This window comes from Choristoneura fumiferana, chromosome 14 (assembly GCF_025370935.1).
Source record: "Choristoneura fumiferana chromosome 14, NRCan_CFum_1, whole genome shotgun sequence".
In the NCBI taxonomy this organism is placed as follows: Eukaryota; Metazoa; Arthropoda; class Insecta; order Lepidoptera; family Tortricidae; genus Choristoneura; species Choristoneura fumiferana.
In genome coordinates, this window is record NC_133485.1 from 13,114,453 (window position 1) to 13,138,048 (window position 23,596).

Genomic DNA, 23,596 nt, shown 5'->3' on the forward strand with positions numbered 1-23,596 from the left:
TCACTGCAATTATCTGTCCGTAATGTTTGTATATTTGAGAGCTACACTGGTTTAAAATATATGTAAGCCTGTAAGCCGCAAATATACACGACATAAATAATTAGTAAATTGGTAGCATTAATTAAAAATCAAGTTGACCAAAACAAATGAAACTGAATTGTAATTCGTTTTAAAGTGACTTAAATCGTTTGGTTTGGTATTTTTGATTTGTTACAACTTCAAACAAGCAAGAACATACAAAAACTTCTCAATATGACTCTGCCGAATTTCCAAATGCTTTTCATTGATTTAGGCGCGTATTCAACCATTCTTGTACGATATCGATTAAATATATTATCGCTCAGATTAAACAAGTAAGCGTAACGCAAAGATTAACTCACACGTATCTACGGGCCACGTCAGTACTCAAACAACTATACTCGTAATGATATCAATATTTAATACTTACAAAATTGACAGCTGGCTCTATCATGATACATAAAAGACATCTAGTTTATTGCATTGCAATTTTGTATTTCGTAAATAAAATTGGTGGCAGTTTAGTTGTAAATACCAATTCCGGTAAGTTGGAAGGAAGGGAAGTACCGTCTATATTGCAGAATGAAAAGTACTATGCTTTCGCGGGCATTCCGTATGCTAAACCACCTGTCGGCGCCCTCAGATTTATGGTAAGTGAAAAAAGGCATTTACCTAAACATACTCCCCTAAAAAAACAGGCCCTATCTGATTCGGTCGTGCAAGCGCTTTATTCTCGAGATGCCTGAGTGCTAACAGAATTTTATCTCATCATTCATTTGTTTATCCGAGTTTGGGAAAATTTGATAGGTACGCTCATTGAATATATCGAATGTTTCAGCCTCCAGAGCCTCACCCCGGCTGGGATGACGTATTAGACGCCAAGAAAGAAAAAAAACATTGCGCTCAATCCAATATTCCCGTTAGACGAATCAAAAATGATGGTTTCTGCGGCGATGAAGACTGCCTCAATCTCAACATTTATACCCCTAAACCACCAGCTCCGAATCTACACTTACCTGTCATTGTATTTTTCTATAACGAACACTTCAGGGTTTCCTTTAATGGAACCAAAGACTATGGACCGGACTTCTTCATGCACGAAGATGTAATTCTGGTGCATGTACACCACAGACTTGGTGTTTTTGGATTCTTATCTTTTGAAGATGACTTATTGCCAGGCAACAATGGACTGAGAGACGCTATTTTAGCCCTTAAATGGATTAAAGAAAATATTAATTACTTTGGAGGTGATTCAAAACGTGTGACTTTAATGGGAAGTCAGAGTGGTGGTGCTCTAGTTGATATTTTGTTACTTTCACCAAAAGCAAAAGGATTGTTCAGTGGTGTTATCATGCAAAGTGGGACATCTTGGAACTCTATGTATTTTAATAAGAACTCTCGTGGAAAAGCTATTGAACTATCGAAAGTGCTGGAGGAAGAAGCAGCCACTAGCTCCTACTTACTAAAACGATTTGCTGAATATTCTGCTGCAAAGATTGCGGAGTCCGAACCCCTGGCTGTCCATGCAGATGAAGCGAGAGCCATCCAAAGAGGCATCCCTCCGTTTGGACCAGTCATTGAACATGATCATCCGGACGCCGTCATTACTGAATATCCAGAAAATATATTGATTGAAATAGATGTGCCGGTCATGATTGGATTCAACTCTCGAGAAGCAATAGAAGTAACAGAGAGATACCTCCATAAACCTCAGTACCTTACATTTGCTGACAGAGACTTCCTTGTACTATTTCCTATAAGAACAAACTATCATTTTAAAATACACGACCAAGTTTATGGTCAGGCAGTTGAAGATATCAAAGACTTTTATTTTGATGAGAGTTACATTAAAATTAGTAAACCAGGAGAGTACATTACATATATAGGCGACGTAATGTCCTTTTACCCCATAGACTACACTGTTAGAAAGTACACAAATTCATCTAGCAGCCATGTGTTTTACTATATGTTTGACTACAGCGGAGAACTCAATTGGAGAAAGAAACTCAGTCTTGAAAATGCTATGTCCATTGATGGTACCTGGGGTGCCTCCTTTGGTGACGAGCTTTGTTACTTGTTTGTTTGCAATGGAATTAGGAAAACTTACAAAAAGGCGCTGCAAGATGAAGATTCAGAGGAAATAAAAGTTTTATGGAAAATGGTGAAATTATGGACAAACTTCGCAAAGACCGGGTAATATATGAAAATCGTTATTAGAATAAGTAGTATACTGCCGTTACTTCAGCCGTTGTGGTAAATTAATTTAATAAATTAATGATTATGAAGTTACAAACTTTAGTATTAGTAACACAATATACGTAACAAGTTATGTGTATTGTGTTAGTAAGTGTAATAGTGAGTAGGTGTAATTCGCAGCCAATACATATAAACGAATATAAAACTTGATAAAAATATCGATACAAAGTGACTAGTTATGTTTATCTAACAGTTTTTATTACACTTCACAGTAACCCCACTCCTCCTGAAGAAGAATTTATATGGAAGGCAGCCACAAAGGAGAAGAAGGAATGCCTAGTGATTAACGATGAGCTGGAAATGAAGGAACGGCTGTATGATGACAAAATACATTTCTGGGACGACTGGATGGCCAAGTACGGGGAAATGGCTGTCGATGGAGTAGTGTACGATATTAAAGACGAACTATAAGTAGTTATAAGATTATTACATTACACAATTTTAATATAAGTCTCGGTTATTTTCATTACTTTATCCTTCGATCATACTTTATCAATTAGTCTCTTAATAAAAAAATAGGTACAAATTTTTCCATTTCCTGTTTGATCCGGTAAATTTTTCGCTTAACTTGATATTCCAGGTTCTATTCTTAGTATTCTTAGCCAATTTAGCAGGATTACTTAAATATAAAACATATTTAGTTCCTTGTTAAAAAATGAAGCTTTAGCAGAAAATACGGGAAAAAATAGATTTACTTCTGACAGTATTACTTCTTGCGAAAAAAATTAAAATCAAATTTTTAATCAGATTTTATAATTCTTGAACGGCCAATCGGTACTAACCGCGATTTATAATTTGTTATCAATTAGATAAATTAGGTACACGTTAGCCATTCTTATCGGTGTAGTACAACATATCACCGACGATGATTTGTCAATCTCACTAAGTTTAAAAAAAGGTAAATTAAAATTGTAAAGATGTCAAAGATTTTTTTGTGTTTGCTTGTGATTTTATTATTTTTGATTCTTGTATTAGCGATGTTAATGTAAAAGTTACTTTGAAACAAGGAGTGCTGTTGGGGACTGAAGATAAAACGTTTTTAAAACAACAATATTATAATGCCTTTAAGGGTATTCCTTACGCTGAACCACCAGTTGGCGCCTTAAGATTCATGGTGAGTATTAAATAAAAAACATATTTCTTTGATTAACTCGGCCTAGATATGTTCCACTGGCACAGGCCTCCTCTGAAAATAAGAGAGCTTGGGCCGCAGTTCTAATAATAATAGTTATTCTTAATTGTTGTTTATTTTTTAAGCAATAACTAACATTTTTACGCATACTTTACTGTGAATTTGTTACGAAATAGCTTACGTCTTGCATTTCAGCCTCCAAAATCACATCAAGGATGGCAAGGTACTTATGAAGGACACATCAAGAAACCTACATGTTTGCAATACAATTCAAGAGGACGGAACGGCGAACCCAGAGGCTTATCAGGGTCTGAGGACTGTCTTTATCTCAATATCTTCACGCCCTCCCTCCAAGGCACCGCCCCAGTTGTGGTATTTGACTACAATGACAATTTCAGGACTGGATTCAATAGCACTGACACCTACTCTCCCGATTTTTTCCTTGAGGAAGAAGTTATAGTTGTCACAGTTAGCTATCGAGTTGATATTCTTGGGTATCTTACTACCGAAGATGACGTGATACCTCCTAATGCTGGCTTAAAAGATTTTATTTTAGCTTTAGAGTGGATCAAAGAAAACATAAAGCAGTTCGGTGGAGATCCGAACCGAGTGACGTTGATGGGTAGCCGCGGAGGCGCAGCATTAGCACACACTTTACTGTACTCTGAAAAAGCCAAAGGTTTATTTTCTGGGGTCATAATGCAAAGTGGTACTGCTTTTGAAGCTGTTTACTTTTCCAAACGTGCCAGGCAAAAAGCTTTGCAACTTGCAGAAGTATTTGACATTAATACTGATGACACTAGGCACATTTTAGAGGAACTGCAAAAAATAGACGCAGAAATCGTTTTTATGAAACAAGTCGATATAATTGACAATGAAGACATGCTTAAATATCAAATGAGCATTTTTCCATTCTCACCCATTGTCGAGACTGATACTCCGGACGCTGTACTCACAGCACTACCAGAAAATAGTAAAGTAATAAACGATGTTCCAATCTTAGTTGGAATGAACTCTAGAGAAGGATTGGATTTAGTCTCACATTATATTTTTGAGCCGCGTTTATTAGAGCAAACAGAAAGAGACTTCTTAATTCATTTTCCAATAAGGGCTGGTTTTAGATTTGATCGTAACAGCTCCATATACAAAGACGTTGAGAAAGAGATAATAGATTTTTATTTAAAAGACGGCACCTTGTACTACGGGAATATTTTAGAATACGCTGTTTACGTCAGTGATTTGCTACACAACTATGCCCTAGATTACACTGTGAGAAGTTTTTCTAAAGATTTGTCATCTTCCTTGTTTTACTACATGTTCGACTACAGAGGTATGCTAAATGAAAACAGTGAATTCATGGCTCGAAGAGCGAGAAACTCCATGGGCAACTGGGGTGCCACTGTTGGAGACGAGATATGTTATCTGCATCTATGTAAAAGGATTCAGAAAAATTATAATGAACTGATAAAGCTGGTGAGCGAGCAGACTGAAATTAAAGTGTTGAAGAAAATGGTGCGAATGTGGACAAACTTCATTAAGACCGGGTAAGTAGAAAAATTTAACAACGTTAGGTAGTAAAGTTGATCTGCATTCAAATTAAAAATTATAATCATACTAGAATTCGAGGAATTTCTTTATCGTGCATCTTCAGGAATAACTATTTTTTCCCGATAAAAGAGGATCTTCTAATATGATTATTGCAAAATGGGTGACATCTATTTGGTACAATTTGTCCGAAACTTATTACTCATAACAGATTTCGCGTAATTTATTTAAGCCGAATTCTTTATAAGCCGAATAATTGCTTACCTGAATATTAAATTAGCATAATATTAACGTGACCGAATTTCATTATGCATCATATTGTTTAGCATATATGTAATTTAGCCGAATTTTGATAGCCCGAAATCCTGTCCAAATCTATGTACGAAAATAAATTAGTAAGTTTCTTAATGAGTGTAATGGTAAATATAAAAACGGTAAATGGTAAAACAATATAATTATGACTAGAAAAATAGGTAATTGGGTTAGGTTAGAATTGTATTTAGAGCGGAATGAACAGTAAAAAAGGCACGGTCATAAAAGGAGAGCTCGGGGGTCGGAGCCCCCCGCATTAAAAAACAACAATAATCTACCCCCCTTTTACCTTGGATAGGTTCGTTAATTACCTTATGTCCCTCAGATTAAAAATAGAAGCCCCGCGCGGGGCTACGTTGACTTTGTCAAAGTCATGTCCCCGCATTATAAAAATACTACATAAGTGGATTGGATTAGGTTAGTAAGCTTAGGTAATAAAAAACTGAGCAAAGTTGAGAAAAACCATCGTTTCTGTTGTAATACGAGTATTACATATGCGAAAGTAACTTTCTGCGTAACTAATTTATGCGTAAGCCATTTTCTGCCTAAACAATTCAGAATTCGCAAATAATGCGTAAAGCCCATTCGGCTTACATTGGTTATGCGTAAAAGAATTCTGCGTAAAGAGTTTCGGCGCAAATACTATTATGCGTAAACAGATTATGCAAAATAGAATTATGACATAAAAAAATAAAACAAACAAGGGAAACCTTGTAAAATTGCATGACAATCAGTTCAGTAGGTAACTACTTAAGGCGTAAAACAAACAAACGAACAAACTCACTTCCGCATTTGTAGAAATATTATAGTAATAAAGGATTGCTTTAACGCGCAAACATCACACTGGGTAGGTACATTTTTAAAATCTACTTCTAGGGTAATTGACATAGTATAAAAGATAAAGTAAATCTTGATGTCGTGTAATATTACGATTACCTAAGTATATAAGTAAACTTATGTTTTTGTCTTTAATGTTTTCTCATAAGTCTTAATGTTTGTCAATTTTGTTTGTTTACTTATTTTTGTACAGTACAAATATTATTGTAAGTAGTGTAGCCCCTGTCACAAATAAAAATCATGAGTCAACATATATTAAGCCATTATCATGATTTCGAAGTAATTTCACTGAATTAAACATTCCAGGAACCCAACTCCAAAACAAAAGGACTCTGCACTGAAAGATTTAATCTGGGAGCCAGTTAATAAGGAAAGTGAAGACAGCCAGTATCTGCACATAACAAAGAAGCCGCGTATGAAGGTGAACCCTCTCGGAGAAAGACGCATTTTCTGGGAACAATTCTTAAAGAAGTACTCTGAAATGGCCATCCATGGCGTTGTTAAGGATCCCGAATCAATTCATGAAGAATTATAAAAACAAAAGTACATGATATTTTAATTTTTGCTTTTCTAACTAGCAGAACGCGTTGTATATTTCAAACGAGATAGGTTATGTACCTACCTACTTATTAATTAATAATAAGTATTGTCTGCCGTGAGTAAGCCGTGGTGACCTAGTGGTTTGACCTATCGCCTCTCAAGCAGAGGGTCGTGGGTTCAAACCCCGGCTCGCACCTCTGAGTTTTTCGAAATTCATGTGCGGAAATACATTTGAAATTTACCACGAGCTTTGCGGTGAAGGAAAACATCGTGAGGAAACCTGCACAAACCAGCGAAGCAATTCAATGGTGCGTTGTGAAGTGTCCAATCCGCACTGGGCCCGCGTAGGAACTATGGTCCAAGCCCTCTTGTATGAGAGGAGGCCTGTGCCCAGCAGTGGGACGTATATAGGCTGGGATGGATGGATTGTCTGCCAATGAAGTACCCTGAAAATAAGTTTAAAAAATCAAAAACAATTTATAAGCTGACTTTACTTTCATTGTTAACAAAAGTACATAACCGTACCAAATTTCAATTAGAAGTGGAAATTCGATCCGCAAAACTTGACCAAAACGAACAAATATTGCAATTTAAATAAAAGTTTGTAACTTCCAATTATTATGAAAGAATCCCACAATATTCAATGTAATAATAATAAATAATAATAGATTTTTTTATTCACCATCACAAACCAAAAATACAATACAAGACAGATAACATTATGAAGTGAGGCAAAATGGACAAGAGACTCAGCGAGGTCGCTGGTTTTCAGTCTCCAACCAAACTAAAAACTAACTTAACTAGCCTACTTACTACGGTAGGTGCGCTGCCACAACGACAGCATTACAACAAAGTATCCGGTAGCTGTTATATTAAGTGAATTGACTCATTGTAGAACTTTTTCGCAGAAAATGTCATAGTGGCATCGCAGTGCCTAACACGGAAAACCATTACGACACTTACTTTGAATACGTTCTACTACAGATCAGGAATCAATTGGTATTTTGTATAAACATTATACAAAGTAAAGTTCACTACCAAACAATTAGTTCCTACGAACCTAGGGTAATGCAAATTTCACTGCCATAAAAGCAGACCTTCTCAAAGTAGCTCCTGCTAATGAACAAACTACGAACTCGACAAAGCTAAGACAAAGAGCTGTATCTACATCACATTATGTTGCGTAAATCAAAGGTTCTCAAAGTGCGATACGCGCTTTATACTGCGATAAATAAATAAATAAATAAAGAATATTTCAATTAGATTAAATAAATAAATAAAACGCTACCTATTTTTCAGGATAAAACTGACTGTCGTAGAAACTGAATCGCGTGTCAGAGTGCCTTTTCGCTGCAAATGCCATGATGATATTTCATACATCTACGAAAGAAATCATCGCGAAATTGATTGTGATATTGGTACAGTCAAGTGCAAAGATATCGACACGGCCAAAGTTACAAAAATATGTACACACGACTTTATGTACTTAACATTAAGGTCGTGTATACTTCTCACTCTCTATCTTAGCACTTTGTAGGTACGTTTCAGTTTCGTCGACTGTATAAATTTTGTATTTGATATTCCGTTTCCGATTTCCGTTATAAATACAAAAATATTGAAACATCTGTGGTTTCTCGGACCCAAAATCGTGTCCGAAATTTAATGGAGTTCAATAAGTTTTAGAAACCCTGGCACGGATAGAACTAAACTAACGAACCTAAGTTAAAGTTGATCAACGCAACAGGTACCTACAGGCAGGGGTGGCGTATAATTAAGTGGCCAACTTAGTTGGTCATTCCTGAACACATCAAACGCTGAGTGTACGCAGAGTAGTCGCTTAACCACTGTGATAATCCTTAACTGTCATTGGTACAATTTTGTATAAATTTTCATCACTTTTATTTTATTCTGACGTTTAAAAATAGAGTAAACTGGCTTGTTGTTTGCACTACTCGAGCTATTGGAAATTATTCTGTAGTTAAAAGTCTATTAAGGACCAAGCTGTAAAAAGTAGGTGTTAAGGATTTTAATCGATTCAAATTTCAATAATTAGTTGATTAACTTCGCTTAAATCTAGCTATTTTTTAACTTTCGAGAAACCCACATTCGACAAGTTGTTTCAAGTGGCGACATCTGTGTATCTTGCTTTAAAGTACTAGCAATATAACAGCCACGCTAGCTACGTTTCTGTAGGTAGCACGCCTAGTAGTTCACTAAATCACTATAAAGCTAATAGATGGTGTTTCTTGCCATTTTTTTTTTAATTTATCACGCTTATTATACTTTTAATATTAATTTAACATTTTTTCATCACTTAAACTCTGAAAGTAGGTTGCATTTAACTTGAAATCCGTATTGTAAATTCCTGGTAAAGAAATTGCCGGTAAAGTGGCATGGGGACCTATTTATAAAATAACAAGTAATAACTCAAAAATAGCACTAGAAAGTGCTGAAAGATTACCTATACTGAATTTAAAATATGAGTAGAATACTATAAAATTAAAGCTCTACATATTCAACCCAGCTAGTTCAATGGCTAAGCACTGGAATTCACAGGGACCTCATTTATAAGCTCATGAATTAGAATTGAATAATATTAGAAAAATGAATTTTAATTTTGACTTTAATTTTGATTGTAATTTTGATGTATTTTATTTTGATTTTGATTAGTAATTTTGATGATAATTTTATTTCTTTGTGTTACTAACCCTTTTAAATGAGATTACATGTTACTAACAATCTATGGACCCTGGTCTGCAATAAACGTTTATTATTATTATTATATTCTTGTATATACCTATGTACAGTCGAACCATTTGATTCTTAACCCACCATAGAACGTTCTCACCGTAAGTGTCATAATAAATTACCTTGTCAAGCAACGCGATGTCACTATGACTTTTTCTACGAAAAGGTTCCACAGTGGGTCACGATTCAGTTGGTTCGAGTGTACATATTTATGAGTGTTGTAGTTTTGTAGCAATACAAAGACATTTACCTTACAAAACCGGCCAAGAGCGTGTCGGACACGCCCGAAATAGGGTTCTGTAGCCATTACGAAAAAATTAAGTAATATTTTTCTAGGGATTTCGTATTTTATACGGAATCTACCAAGTTTAGGTAAATTTTATACCTTAGGTGCTATTTACTCTTAAACTACTAATAATTCTCAAGAAAACTTAGCCGTTATAGTTTTCCTTGAAAGTTTGATGTATTTACTACCATCCTGATTTTTTTTTTAATTTTTCCACCCGCCGGCTTAGATTTTAGAGGGGGGACGCTCGATTTTATTGAAAATTTGCACTTTAAAGTTAAATATTTCGCAAACAAATCACTGCATCGAAAAATCGTCTTAGCAAACCCCTAATGGCTTTAAAAGACCTATCCAACAATATACCACACTATAGGGTTGGATGAGAAAAAAAAACACCCCCATTTTACGTCTATGTGAGGTACTTAGGTACCCTAAAAAAAATGTTTTTTTAATTTTTTATTGTACAATTTTGTCGGCATAGTTTACATTTATATCCGTGCAAAATTACAGCTTTCTAGCATCGATAGCCCCTGAGCAAAGTCGCGGACGGACAGACAGACAGACAGACATGGCGAAACTATAAGGGATCCGTTTTTGCCATTTTGGCTTCGGAACCCTAAAAATTTACTACCTACGTCAAAATTCGTGAGACAGCGCAATTATACCGCTACCTAAGTTGATAAGTAATTTTTTTTATAGAGACATAGTCTTGCGTTTGACCATTTCGATATGTCTTAGACGAGGCAACTAGCTTTTAATTATTGTTGCTGAGTTATCCTGTACTTAAACTTCATTTTCTATTTTCCATTGTTTAGAAAATATAGCCCTTACTCTATCTCGCCATAAAAAATTGCCCATGTACCTACTTTGGACAACTTGTTTCAATAGAATATTCTATTAATTTGCCTGTGAACTCCTCAGCGTGCCAATATTATAAATACGTAATTATAGCGCATAAAATGACTATGCATTTAATTTGAAATAAAACTATACGGTCGTTTATACATGACCAATTAAAATCCAACAGTAATTATAGATCTTCTTCTTCTTGCAGTGCCTCTCCACTACTGGAGGTTGGCTGGCAGCTCCGCATATCTCTCCTTATCTCTCGCCAGAGAAAACAGTTCAAAACAAATAGTAATTATAGATGCCTACCCACAATTTAATTAGAAATTGAATGAGCTTTTGTTGTGAGTTTATGTATATTTTTGAGTTCGTCCGATTTCTGGGTTTTAAGTAGTACATGGTAATACATGAAGCAGGTGATACATCAAATGCATAGGCCTTAATTTAAAGTTTAATTAATTGATATGTTGAATGTTAAATTTAAAGGAAATCAGAAATAATGTAGACACACTACTTTTAAAATTAATGACTTCATTTTCCCAGTGATAACATCCGACTTAGTGTTCGGTCTTAAGTACATTAGTTTATCGGATATAGTTAACTATACAAAATCGATAAAAACGTACTTAACGTAATTAAAATAAATTAAAAATCATCCAATAGACAATTCGAAATATAATTTAAAATATTTCTAATTAATTGAACCCTTTCGATCTCGCGCATTTTGCCGATAAATACAGGAGAATCCAAGTTAAAACACATATTTCATATGAAGACTTCGGAATCGCTATTTGATCAAAAGAGCTATCTAGTCTAAAATACTAGAATTACTACCAAGAATTACTCAATTATTTACAATTTCCGTTCTAAACGGTACACTGAATTTATTATTAAGTTTCAAATTATTTTCAGTGCTTGCTTAGTTTAAAATTCTGTAGGAACATACGAACAACCTCTTATGATGGACACGGTGTCGACAGTATATTGTTTGTTTCGACTAGCGGACTTTGCCATCAAAACTGACAGGCATAGTATTTTTATCTAAACCAATAAAAAACAGAAATGATCGGAGGTTTTTTCTTGTTCGTTTGGGATGCTAAAGATAAAATAATACATATTATAATAAAATGGTAGGTAACTAAAACTTAACTATAATCTTACTTAAAAACGCTGCACCACACAGCAACAAGGGCGGATCTGGGGGGGTCATAGGGAACATGAACCGCCAATGGCCTGTGCTGGGTCTACAGTAGATATTTTTTCTTAACGCAATGATTTTACATGTAAAATTGATATCCGTCTGCGACAAAAAAAGGTGACTTGATTTGATTATTTTATTAAGGTTTTTTTTTTAAATAAATAAGTTACCATTTTTTATTTACGAAAAAGTAACTAGAATTTGATCATATGCCCCCTCTCCGTCTGCTGGATATAAAGCCTAGATCCACCCTTGCTCAGCGACATTGTTATAGGTAAGTGGGTATATAATATAAAAGAAGAAAAGAAGGTAAGGTCTTTTTTCTGAAATATATTTTTACCATAAGGAACTCTAAAAATCCATTTACCAACTTTATTATTTATTAATACCTTCGGTAGGTTGCTAGTTTGACGGCTTAACACAGTTTATTTCAATTGGCCTTGAATTTAAAATAATGCAGTCTTTTCCAGTTAAAGTTTGATTGCCGGATAGTACTGACATGGTACTGACCTATAAAACTGATTTCTCAAAAATTCGACAGATTACAATTAATTGACCCAAAACCGGCGTCAGGATTGTGTAAAAACCTACGTTGAAATTTGAATACGCTTATTTTTAACCCCCGACGCAAAAAGAGGGGTGTTATTAGTTTGCTAGTTCACTTGTTACATTTAACAAAATTTAATCAAACGCTGAAAGAAAAATAATCCAAGTAGGATATAATTTTTACTTTATGGGTGAAGACTAAAAAGTTGCACACCTGTTAAAGCTGCGTTAGCAGGTAGTTAAAATTACCATTAACTTTTTCCATTGTGACACGAAAATTAATCATACATTTGTATGGATAATTTTCGTGTCATAATGGAAAAAAAAATAGTAATTATAAATACTTGCTGACGCAGTTTTAACAGGTGTGCAACTTTTTTGTCTTCACCCTTATACTTACCATTAACAGACATTTAAATATAGGCTTTTGAGTTTGGTCAAAGTAGGACAAAATAAAGGACGGAGAACAAGCGCAGCGTAGGACGTCCACCAACGAGATGGACGGATGACCTCGTTAAAGCCGCGAGTTCACGGTGGATGCAGGCCGCTTCGAACCGAAGCAACTGGAGGTATATGAGGAAAGCCTATATCCAACAGTAGTCGTCCTGTGGCCGATATGATGATGCTGATGGTGATGATAAACCATACAATAACCATGTTCATATGAAAACATTACTGAAATAACAGTGCGAAAATCAACATTACACTTTACTCAGTAACCTAGGTAGTATCTAATAACCTAGGTAGTAGGTTTAATCATCATAACCTTAATCTTTGCTTTGGTACAATAATTTATAATTATTACTTGCTAGCTTTTGCCAACGACTTCGTCTGCAAACAATTCATTTATCGCTCGCCCTCGAATGCAACTCATTATTTTGGGTTAATAAGGTACCCAATTAATATGTATTTTGGTCATTTAATATGATGTATGTAAAATTACATTGCAATTGGTTTAGTACCTAATAAATAAACAAACTGGCTCACTTTCGTATTTATAATATTAGTATGGATAAGGATATAAAAGATATGCATATTACCATATTACCAATACTTAGTGAAAGTTTAAAAACCTACAATTTTCTAGACACGGGTTAGTGTTTAAATTTATTAGCTATATATTTACACACTTTAATAAAACTGACAATTTAAATATAACGAAACTAATACCAGCCACTAGTGAAGTTATCGTATTTGTAGTGTCGGTTTCATAAAATAGTCAGTAAAAAAACTTTCTCCTACCTATCTCCTTTTGCGATCGCGTGACCTCGTTAACTTGATGGCTCCTTTGTTTTAAAAATAACTACCACTTTCGGTTAGCCCGCAAATAAACGACTGAGCAAACCCAAAACATGGTGACTCAACTCATTCGATGCGATGCGAATTATGTATGTAAAAAAAAATGTAAAAAAAAACTAGTGTTAACCCGGAACTTTGCACGCGTAAATCATAAGATCTAGCAGTGGAATTATAATTCCGGGATTTTATTGAAATTGAGGTTGCAATATGAACAAGCATGCCAAATTTCATGACTATACTGATAGAGAATCCTGATCCCACGGGATTAAAGAGTATTGTTATCCAAATGTCCAGCTATTTCATCCAAATCTGTCCGGCTGTTTTTCAGCGTGAGCTAATCCAAACATGGACACACACACACACACACACACACACACACACACACACACACACATACAAACTTTCGCATTTATAATACGAGTAGGTTTCATGTAGTCTTACGTAGTTATTTTATTAGTGAGTAGTATATAAGCGGTCCGAATGTCACCGCCGGCGCTGGCTGAAAATTATCCCTGCAGGGCTACTACGAAACTCGAAGTTCGTGTCGTGTGGTCTCTCTGACACTTATACTATTTAATACGAGAGCGAGAGGGACGGTACGATACGAACTTCGAGTTTCATAGTAGCCCTGCTGGGGTGCTTTAACGCTTCAGCATTATGCTGAGCCAGTGGCCGATTAGCAACCGCAATGACACACTCTTTCCTTCGTCACAGAATAAGTAATAGTTTTGGTAATAGTACAAGCACAAAACCCAGATAGTTCAGAAGTCAATCTCCATACAAGTGCGCTCGCGCAACGCACACATAGACACTGCTCATGGACACGGTATCTCGGGCCGGTTGGGACCAGTGCGAGCGGGAGTGCCATCCGCTTGAGACACGCGTCTGTGAACTTTTTTGTGCAATAATGGAGCAACAAAAAAAAAGTTATTATAACTGTTCAGTGGACGGTTGTTTAAATTAAATAATCGTGAATTTCGCCAATAACGAAATCGTCGCAAGATATTTTCTGTGACAAATTTATAAATAACAATGACATTAAACTTAAAATATTGAAGTTATTAATTTATATTTCCATTCTTCCCGTTTCATTCTCAACAATAAATCAAACAACTAGATAAGAGTGCCACTACCACGATAGTTTTTTGGTGCATAAGCCATAGTTGACAACCTTAGAGTTTAGAGCGACCGCCGAGCGTAGGTATGAAAAGTGAAGTACATACAGGAGATTGACTTCTGAACTATCTGTATTTTGTGGTACAAGTACCTTCGTGTCGTCTATTTGTAATTATATTGATGTATTTGTGGTTTTGTGAATTCATGTATTTTCTTTTCTTTCTTTCAAGCGGAGCGCTGAACATCAAGTGCTACGATTTTGAAGTCGTAATAATAATAAGTGATGAGGAGTCAAGCTTAATTGTGATATTAATTGTAATAACAATAGGGTTAAAAAAATACTAACAATAAATGATGTAATTGAATGGATTGAAATGGTGGAATTCGCCAAGTCCGTGTCCTGATCAATTACTTATAGGTACATAATACAAGGTGCTAGAAAATTAGGTGAGAGTATTTTTAGTCTGTTACTTACTAATTAATATCCAAAGAATCAATCAATTACGACGATCAAAATTAAAGATCATGTAAATATTAAGTGTTTTTTTTGTAGTTTCGTATAATAATTAACAATTTCCTATTTAATATTTTACATATTTTATTTCCTACTACGAGAGTTTGTGAATGTGTGTTATTATTTCATGCTAATAAAGCAGGATCTCAGAAATAACACATCGAATATGTGTGATACTTTAAATTCCGATATTCCTTCAACCTAGATGTTAAATGTAACCCGCTCAGTCTAGTCCCTTAGTTTTGATAGGTTTTCTCTTCATGCAATGAAAATAAATATAAATACACACACACAATCATCACGCCTGTATTTCCAAATGGGGTAGGCAGAGCACACAAAACGTTACCGCTTCGGAGCCACTTTTAGCAATTTAAATAAAAATAAATAAATATATCATGGGTCACTTGACACCAATTGTCCTAGTCCCAAACTAAGCAAGCTTGTACTATGGATACTAGGCAACGGATAAACATACTTAAATACATATTAAACATCCAAGACCCGAGATTAAACATTTGTATCCCGGCCGGGAATCAAACCCGGGACCTCAAGCTTCGTAGTCAGGTTCTCTAACCACTTGGCCATCCGGTAGTCACCAAATCAAAACCGCGCAAAAAAAAATCAAGACCGTCAAATGAAGATCGCGATATAATTTTTGGGAAACACAAATCTTCAAAAATACGAGTAGAATTGACTAAATTATAAGTTTCTTTTTAGAGAATGTAAATTTGCCTTTACGCAGCGTCATAACCAGCACCAGCAATGATTCAACGTGTTACGGAGTCGCGGTAGTTTTCCTGTTACCGGTCTGTCGAGCTCTCAATTACGTACAATATGTAACATGCACTTAAGTGTATCAGTGATGAATCGTTGCACGGCTTTATTCCTATTCTAAGCAAGCGGCAAATTTTCTGGTGTACCCAGAATAAACGTCTACTCGTACATTGAAAATACAAACTGAAATATAGATGCACAGAAAAACCAGAAAAATAAGACCAGCACTGGGAATCAAACTCAGGTCCTCGGTATTCCGTACCGCGTGCTATACCGCTACACCACTGATGGTCAACGGTACAGACAGACACGAATTTTCCCTATGCACCTCATATCTCAGCTTGTTTGTTTCTTATTTAGCCACTTAAGCAGTGACGCTAGCGACATCTATACCGTAGCCCTCATCGAGAAACTTTTTCGGTACTCCAATGGAACTAACCGCTCACCCGGACAAGAGATGTCGTTACTAAGCAATCAAATTTATTTGATTTTATTTGTATTTCCGTTTGTATTTTCAATTTAGGTTTTACGGGATGACCGTAAAAGTAAAAAAAAATGGAATTGAAATAAAAAATACAAAAAGATTCCAAAAACCTTAGTCTACTCGTACATTCATGACAGCGTTAACCCTCCGAATTTAAGCTGTTGAATTTGGATGACCTAAATGATGATCTGAGTAATGTTATAGTAACTACTAATGGTAGTTTTAATAGTAATAGATATATTTCTTTCCTTCTGAAAAAATACATTTTAAGCTCATGTTAGGTAATTATAAGATAAACCACAAAAGGATCATCAAATGAATAAAAAAATATATAATAGTAATAGTAGTCGGAATCCAAAGACAATAATCGCACTATGAAAGCTAAAAATTTCAGTCATTTTTTATTTATCTTTGTCGTTAATAGAGAATGTATAGTATACGAGTACATAGAATCAAACCTTATAAGGGCATTACAAAAATTTTTGACTTATCATAGAATATGATGGCATAAAAGCTAAAGAAAATTAAATATTAGTAGTAGGTATTAAGCTAGGAGTAAATGTGTAATTAATAAATTAATGTTATCTGAAACTCCTGTAGCGTCCAATACGGAACTCAATGCGGAATTCGACGGGCGCATGACTATGAGACACCCGTAGATATTTTTTTTCTTCTGTCCTATTGATGTTTATTTGATAACTTTCGGTAATAGTTCCAAAAATAAATGAAATTTTTTTGGTGTGATACTCAGAAATTATAGCTCACTGTAAGTAGGTACTGTTTGACAGAGGCACGGAAAATGTGAAGCGAATTACTTTCGATTGAAGATTGAAATTTTATCGAATTGGCTTTTCCAAATAAATACAAGCTAAAGAAGAGGAAATTCACGATGTCTTTATTTAGTACACTGTTCACTTTAATTTATTTCCAAATAACGTATGCGAGTTTGATAGTTAAAGTTTTAAAACAAACAATTTTCCCTGTTCACAAACAGTTGGTCTGTGCCCGTCTGCTAACGCGCTACAGTGCCGCGGCAACTAATTGTTTATAAACAAATAAAACACATTAAATAAAGACGAGAACAGTCTACCAGGCACCTTCATTTAACGATAATGTCCTCTAACAATAAACACAAATAAATGCTTGCTGTTAAACTGCAGGTCATTTAACTTAAAATTATTCAGTTTCTACCTTGCTTAACGTCATACGTACGTCCAAATAATTAAATTATTTGTGGGCCTGTCTGTACAAATTAAGAACGGAATAATCAACAATATCTTTAGATAACAACGATATTGTATCACAATTTCGTTACTGTTAAAGAATCCCTCGCCTGTTTTGCATAATTTGAAGTACTCGTGTGAACCTAACTTTGACGACTTCGTAGTTTTGTAGTTAAGTTTTACTGACGCAGTGGACCCTGCGTTATAGTACAGATTATCACTTGAGATGACATCGCCGCGCAGTGAACACGTGGGTGATAACATAGACAGTGACACTCATATTGTTGATATCGACTCGGACATTGAGCAAATCATCGCAGGAGCTTGCAGAGGGAAGGAGCCAGTTGTGTTTCAAATAGAGAAGAACGAGCCCGACGTTGTGAGCATAGACATGAACGGAAACGGTAAGTCTTGGATAAGTCCCTAAACTGAACTTTAAATTTGATTTCAATCAATGCGCTACGTGAAAAAATCTAAAATAAGCCAAACTTTATGGCTACACACTAATGACTAAAATTTTCTAAGCAAAATGTTTGAATAGCGCATTGAATTTTGTCAGTTTTAAAGGGAACTTTTAAACAGGGGCGTAGCTACCGCCGTATCTGCTGTATCAATTATACGTGCGTAAAAATTGTAAAAATAGATAATTATGATGAATAAATATTTCTTTTAATTTTATGCCAACATTTTTTTTCTTTTGTGAGAAATCTTTACCCTTCATAAGGGCCCCCAAACCAATTTTTATACGGGGCCCCGCCAAGGCACGCTACGCCACTGCTTTTAAACGCCCTTTAGTTGATAATATCAAAGTGTCATACCGAATGAACCAAATCTTAGAACAAAACCCGTCTTAAATATTGAATAATTTAGTTGGACTTGTAAATTATAACTGGAATGGTGGCCTTATTATGCTTTGATGCAAATCCTGCGACGTCTATTTGCCGTACCTACTTGCTATTTTGTCACGTATTTTGTTTTGTCTTTTAATTCGTTTTTTTATGCATCTTCATGTACTAGACTAAACAAAATTGTAATATGTTATTAAATTGCATGTGCATTAGAACTCTAAAACATGTGGCATCTACTTAAGCTCTACGTAATATTTTTCAACAAAAGCCCGGAATTAAATTTATAACTGAATTTTGTTTTACCTACGCTTTAAAACAATTAGATTGTATCGGTTCAAGCACTCACATCGGTCGAATTCACAAATATAATTAATTATATTATTATTCTAAGTTTATTAAACTCAAATGATTTATTTAATCTCAGCTTGGACAAAGTCGCGAGAAAATGATAGTTTACTGGCACATAATAAAATAATAAATCAACGCATTTTATGAGTTTCAAAACATTCCTAAGCGGGACATGAAGGCTGTACATTGAAGGGCCGATATGGTTACAACATTTTTATTTATTCCTTGACGTCAACTGCATATAACATATAGTACATACTATACCAGGGGTCACCAAATGGCGGAACGTGGTCCGGATCCGGACCGCCGACCTATTTTGTGCGAACCTTAAGTAAACGGTAAATCGTATTGTATTACTGAGACGTAGTTTAATAAAATGTATCCCGCGCTTTAATTGTCTTAGTTGCCGTCAATTCGACGATGGACGACCGGACCGCGATGATATAGTATTTTTTTTCGAGGGACTAATATAAGCCAATATATACCCGAGGTGGTTAGCCACCCGAGCTTTAGCTAGGGTGTCTATTTATCCGAGGGTTTATATTGACTTTATCTCGAGGTGAAAACTCTATTTTTCACTTCGATTGCGAGAAAAAAAAACATTTCTGTGAATGAATTAATACGTTTCTTATTCCTCCAGTCCGTTTCCACCCACCGGTTTAGATTTTAGAGGGGGGGACGCTCGATTTTAATGAAAATTTGCACTTTAAAGTTGAATATTTCGCAAACAAATCACTAAATCGAAAAATCGTTTTAGCAAACCCCTGATGGTTTTAAAAGACATATTCAATGATACCCCACACTATAGGGTTGGATAAGAAAAAAAAATCACCCCCACTTTACGTCTAACGTAACCTAAAAAAACTATTTTTTATTGAACTATTTTGTCGGCATAGTTTACATATATATCCGTGCAAAATTACAGCTTTCTAGCATTAATAGTCCTTGAGCAAAGCCGTGGACGGACAGACAGACAGACAGTGCGAAACTATAATGGTTCCGTTTTTGCCATTTTGGCTCCGGAGCCCTAATAAATGAACTATCATACAATACGGCAAAGCGCGTACTTGGTCGACTATGTTCCAACCCTCAGTATGTCAGATAAGATTGGTTTTAACACAAGGCAAAAAAAACATTGAACCATCTTCGCTAAATCCTAAGATAGTTCTGGTCTCTAACTTGCTATGCCTACCAAACGTTCCAGCAGGCTAACCTTAAACCGCCAGCCAGTTAACATGAGCCCGCCGGCGTCGCTGCACGGCGCGGACCGCCCCGAAACAGTAACAATAAACTATGGCCGCGACAATTGTGACACAGTTATAACTATCGATCAGGATTGTATGATGAGCGGAGGTAATTTACAAACATCATTTGTTTCTTAAAATTCGAGCATTATCTATTTCCGCTGTCGCACCAATAATACCTATCTGAATATCGTGTCATCTCATTGAAGTCATTTGCTTAGACAGTTCAAAACTGGAGCATTTTTTTGGCGCCGACAGCCTCACTGTCAGTGAAAGTATTAGGCCATTAGGCCATAACAAGCTGTAATGACTGTGATAATGATATCTACGGACTTTCGCATCCTATCCCAGCTGTTGCGATTGTATATTTCCAATACTGAAAAACTACCTATTTTTATCCATAGATACTAATATTATAAATGCGAAAGTGTGTGTGTTTGTGTGTATGTTTGTCCGTCTTTCACGTCGAATCGAAGAGGCGGATCGACGTGTTTTTTGGCATAGAGATAGTTTATGGACCCGAGACAGACCCGTGACATAGGCTACTTTTAATCCCGAAAAAATGCGCAGTTCCCGAGGGAACAGCGGGCGATAACCGAATTCCACGCGGGCGAAGCCGCGGGCAAAAGCTAGTTATATTATAATAAAATAACTAAAGACTATTAGGAATGTTAATATATTTTGAAGATTCAATGAGAGTGCTTGAGTAAACTATACATTATTACACCATGCTTTAATTAACAACAAATATTTTGTAAATATAAATAAATACCTATTATATTTTTTCACAGCTAGAAAAATAAACTCCGCAATGCTTTTTTCTGAAAACAAGTAGAGCATATCAAAATATTGTTGTCAGAGACAGCTAATTTATTTAATACATCTGTAATTTTTTGTTATTTTCGCGTTAATTTGACATTCACAGTCAATGTCACGATGTCCTTTTTAATTAATATAAATTCGCTAAACAATTCTGAGGTTAACAACATCATAAAATCTATCACCGAGCAGTAGTGAGGAAGTTCTTTATTATATTCAGTATTCATTTATTTTTGGTACTTTGTGTTGTGCAGATCTAAATCTGCGTCATGCTTATCATGTGCGTTAAGGCTGTACAAACAAGCCAATGAAATCAAGTGTTTTTTAACAGACTTCAAAAAAAGGAGGAGGTTCTATATTCCAATGTTTGTATTTTTTATGTAGGTATGTTCAACGTCAATGAGGGCTATCGCGTATGAATTCGCCACTAGAGGCGCTAGTGTAGCGTGAGGTCTACGAAATGTCAAATCTCATAGTTTTTGGGTGAGCTACGCGGGTTTATTTATAATAAGAATAATTTTGTGAATATTTTGCAATATCTGAAATTAATTATGGCAAATATGCGTTCCGGGGCAATGAATGTCTGTGTTTTGAGACAGTTTTGTCTTTCGGAAACCTTTGTCCTCCCTTTTTTCCGAACAAAACGGGGACTATGCAACACTGTGGCATGCTCGATATTTTTATGGTACGGTTTTAAGGTGTATTAAATATGATTTTAATCTAAACTTTGTTTTCACACCCGTAAAAACAAACTTTGAAAGTCATACTTAAAAACCTCACGCAACAGTGCGCCATCTAGTGAGACAAAAAACGATAGCCCTCATTGTGGACCGATTTTCAAAATTCTTTTTTTAATCGAAAGGGTATTCTTCTGAGGTGGTCTCATTGTCACCAAGTCAAGATCTGATGATGGGATCCTAGGGAAATCGAGGGCAAACCTCAAATTTTATAGGCACACCTATGGCGGTTTTGGCATTTTTAGCATTAAGAAAAGCATTTACATTCAGGAAGTATTATTTATATCTAACAAACAAATACCCCGTCTGATGGTAAGTAATTTACTGTCGCCTTTGGCCGCTCACACGCAACTCCAGGATAATCGCATGCACTTAAAGAACCCATAAAAATCTGTACGCTCGCTCCTTGATTCATTATCGTATGCGATAAAAGATAATAAGAAATACTAACGTGTGTACTCCACAGTCGTCTTCACATTCTTCCACTGTCAATGTCGCCATTTTTATCCGACTGCTCGTAGGAAGATTATGTTGTTCGAACGTAGTTTTGATTTTTTTTCTTTTCCCCCTATCAATGAGAACATAGGATTTAGTAGTGTATGGTATAATACACTTATGCAATACATACTTGTATACAAAATCCTTTTCATCTCTCCTGTTCGGAAAGTTTAATTTTCATGGGTAGATAGCCGGGTGGAAAATTGCGTTTTCATCTCTAGGGTGGAAAGTATTTTTTTTTTAATTTTTCGGTTAGCCACGGAGTCGAAGATAATTGAGTTGCGTCAATGACACTTTTTTTTCACATTTCGGCATGGCCATCTAGAATCTAGATGCACGTCGTGACCAAGGAGCTTATATACAACACTGGAGGTTGAACGCCGAACATCCGTTTGAAACAAGAAATTTGATCTTTATTACGTCACGAACATATTCCATCTCTTTCTTTGGTTAGGTTAAGAAAGAGATAGAAGTCTTTCGTGAAATGTGAAAGAAAGAGATGGAATATATAATTAACTAATATAGGTCAAACTTCTTCGTTCGGCGTTCAACCTCCAGATTTGTAGGTATATAAGCTCCTTGGTCGTGACCACTCCATTTTTTTTTATAGTTGGTCGTGGCAAGTGGCCAATCGAAAAGGTACCGTTGGAGGTTGGATATAAGTAAATTCAATTTATTATTATTCTCATTTTTTGTAGTATTTTACTTTCCTCACAGTCGAAATGAAAAGTAGAGTGTCTAACTCGGGTGAAATTACCCATTTCCCCTCGAACTATTGGCGCTCTCACTTTGTTCGAGCGCCAGAAATATCTCGTGTTAAATGGGTCACTTTCCACCCTTGGTTAGCAATGTACTATTTTGCACCACTATCTCTGCAATAACTATACAATACTATGACTCTTTATTTATTACACCACAAATATTTTACGATACAGAAAACAACGCAACACACACACACACACACACACAAACAGAACAACTGATTTTTTAGCAGTTAACCTTGTTCCAAAATGGGATGGTAAATAAATATATGACTTTTTAGCCGTAAATGTCGCTTATTAAGCTCACTGTATAATTTCCATAGAGTTGAAACTCGTACAAACATATCGGAACCGGATGGTGGTCAAGGCGTTTAAAAAACCTGTGCGCTTTACAACTATCCAATGACCATGTACTTCCAGTCCATCATGACATTGACAATGAATTACACACAAACTCAAACTGGCTTAACATACAAAACAAATATCTTCGTATTACTTACGTATTCGTATGATGATATAACTAGGTTTTATGACATCGCCAAAAGGTTGAAATCAGTGAGCAAGTTTATTAACTACCTAACTATTTGAGTTTAGAGTGCCCTTAGTGTAAGTTTTCGGTTACAAAATACGTCTCGATCGTGTTCGCGTTAAAATCTCAATTTGTTTG

General features: G+C 35.5%; 3 protein-coding genes across 6 annotated transcripts in view; all 3 read left to right on the top strand.

Moving 5' to 3' along the window:
• Positions 1-23,596, top strand: part of Aldh-III (Aldehyde dehydrogenase type III) — an 88,412-nt gene that overhangs the window by 26,426 nt on the left and 38,390 nt on the right. For 2 of the 4 annotated variants that reach the window (XM_074097827.1, XM_074097828.1), the window contains exon 1: positions 17,447-18,078. The exons of 1 other annotated variant lie outside the window; for it this stretch is intronic. In XM_074097827.1, the coding sequence (XP_073953928.1) occupies positions 17,901-18,078 (178 nt within the window). In that variant the 5' untranslated portion in view covers positions 17,447-17,900. Of the gene's footprint in view, positions 1-17,446; positions 18,079-20,117; positions 20,224-23,596 lie in introns of those variants that run through there. One more of the 4 variants, XM_074097830.1, reaches the window with a different exon arrangement.
• LOC141434679 (juvenile hormone esterase-like) lies at positions 377-2,724 on the top strand. The gene is made up of 3 exons (XM_074097108.1): positions 377-668; positions 857-2,211; positions 2,487-2,724. The coding sequence occupies exons 1-3, from the start codon at positions 471-473 to the stop codon at positions 2,683-2,685; spliced, it is 1,752 nt and encodes a 583-aa protein (XP_073953209.1). The 5' UTR covers positions 377-470; the 3' UTR covers positions 2,686-2,724.
• LOC141435199 (venom carboxylesterase-6-like) lies at positions 3,127-6,646 on the top strand. The gene is made up of 4 exons (XM_074097826.1): positions 3,127-3,172; positions 3,282-3,388; positions 3,602-4,950; positions 6,407-6,646. Exons 2-4 carry the CDS (start codon positions 3,386-3,388, stop codon positions 6,633-6,635), a joined length of 1,581 nt encoding a protein of 526 aa, XP_073953927.1. The 5' UTR covers positions 3,127-3,172; positions 3,282-3,385; the 3' UTR covers positions 6,636-6,646.

Bases quoted from the DNA above. Each gene is read 5' to 3' on its own strand.
- LOC141434679 (XM_074097108.1), top strand. From the start codon at position 471: ATGATACATAAAAGACATCTAGTTTATTGCATTGCAATTTTGTATTTC. The intron at 669-856 runs GTAAGTGAAAAA...CGAATGTTTCAG, and splicing joins TCGGCGCCCTCAGATTTATG to CCTCCAGAGCCTCACCCCGG. The intron at 2,212-2,486 runs GTAATATATGAA...TACACTTCACAG, and splicing joins ACAAACTTCGCAAAGACCGG to TAACCCCACTCCTCCTGAAG.
- LOC141435199 (XM_074097826.1), top strand. The intron at 4,951-6,406 runs GTAAGTAGAAAA...TAAACATTCCAG, and splicing joins ACAAACTTCATTAAGACCGG to GAACCCAACTCCAAAACAAA.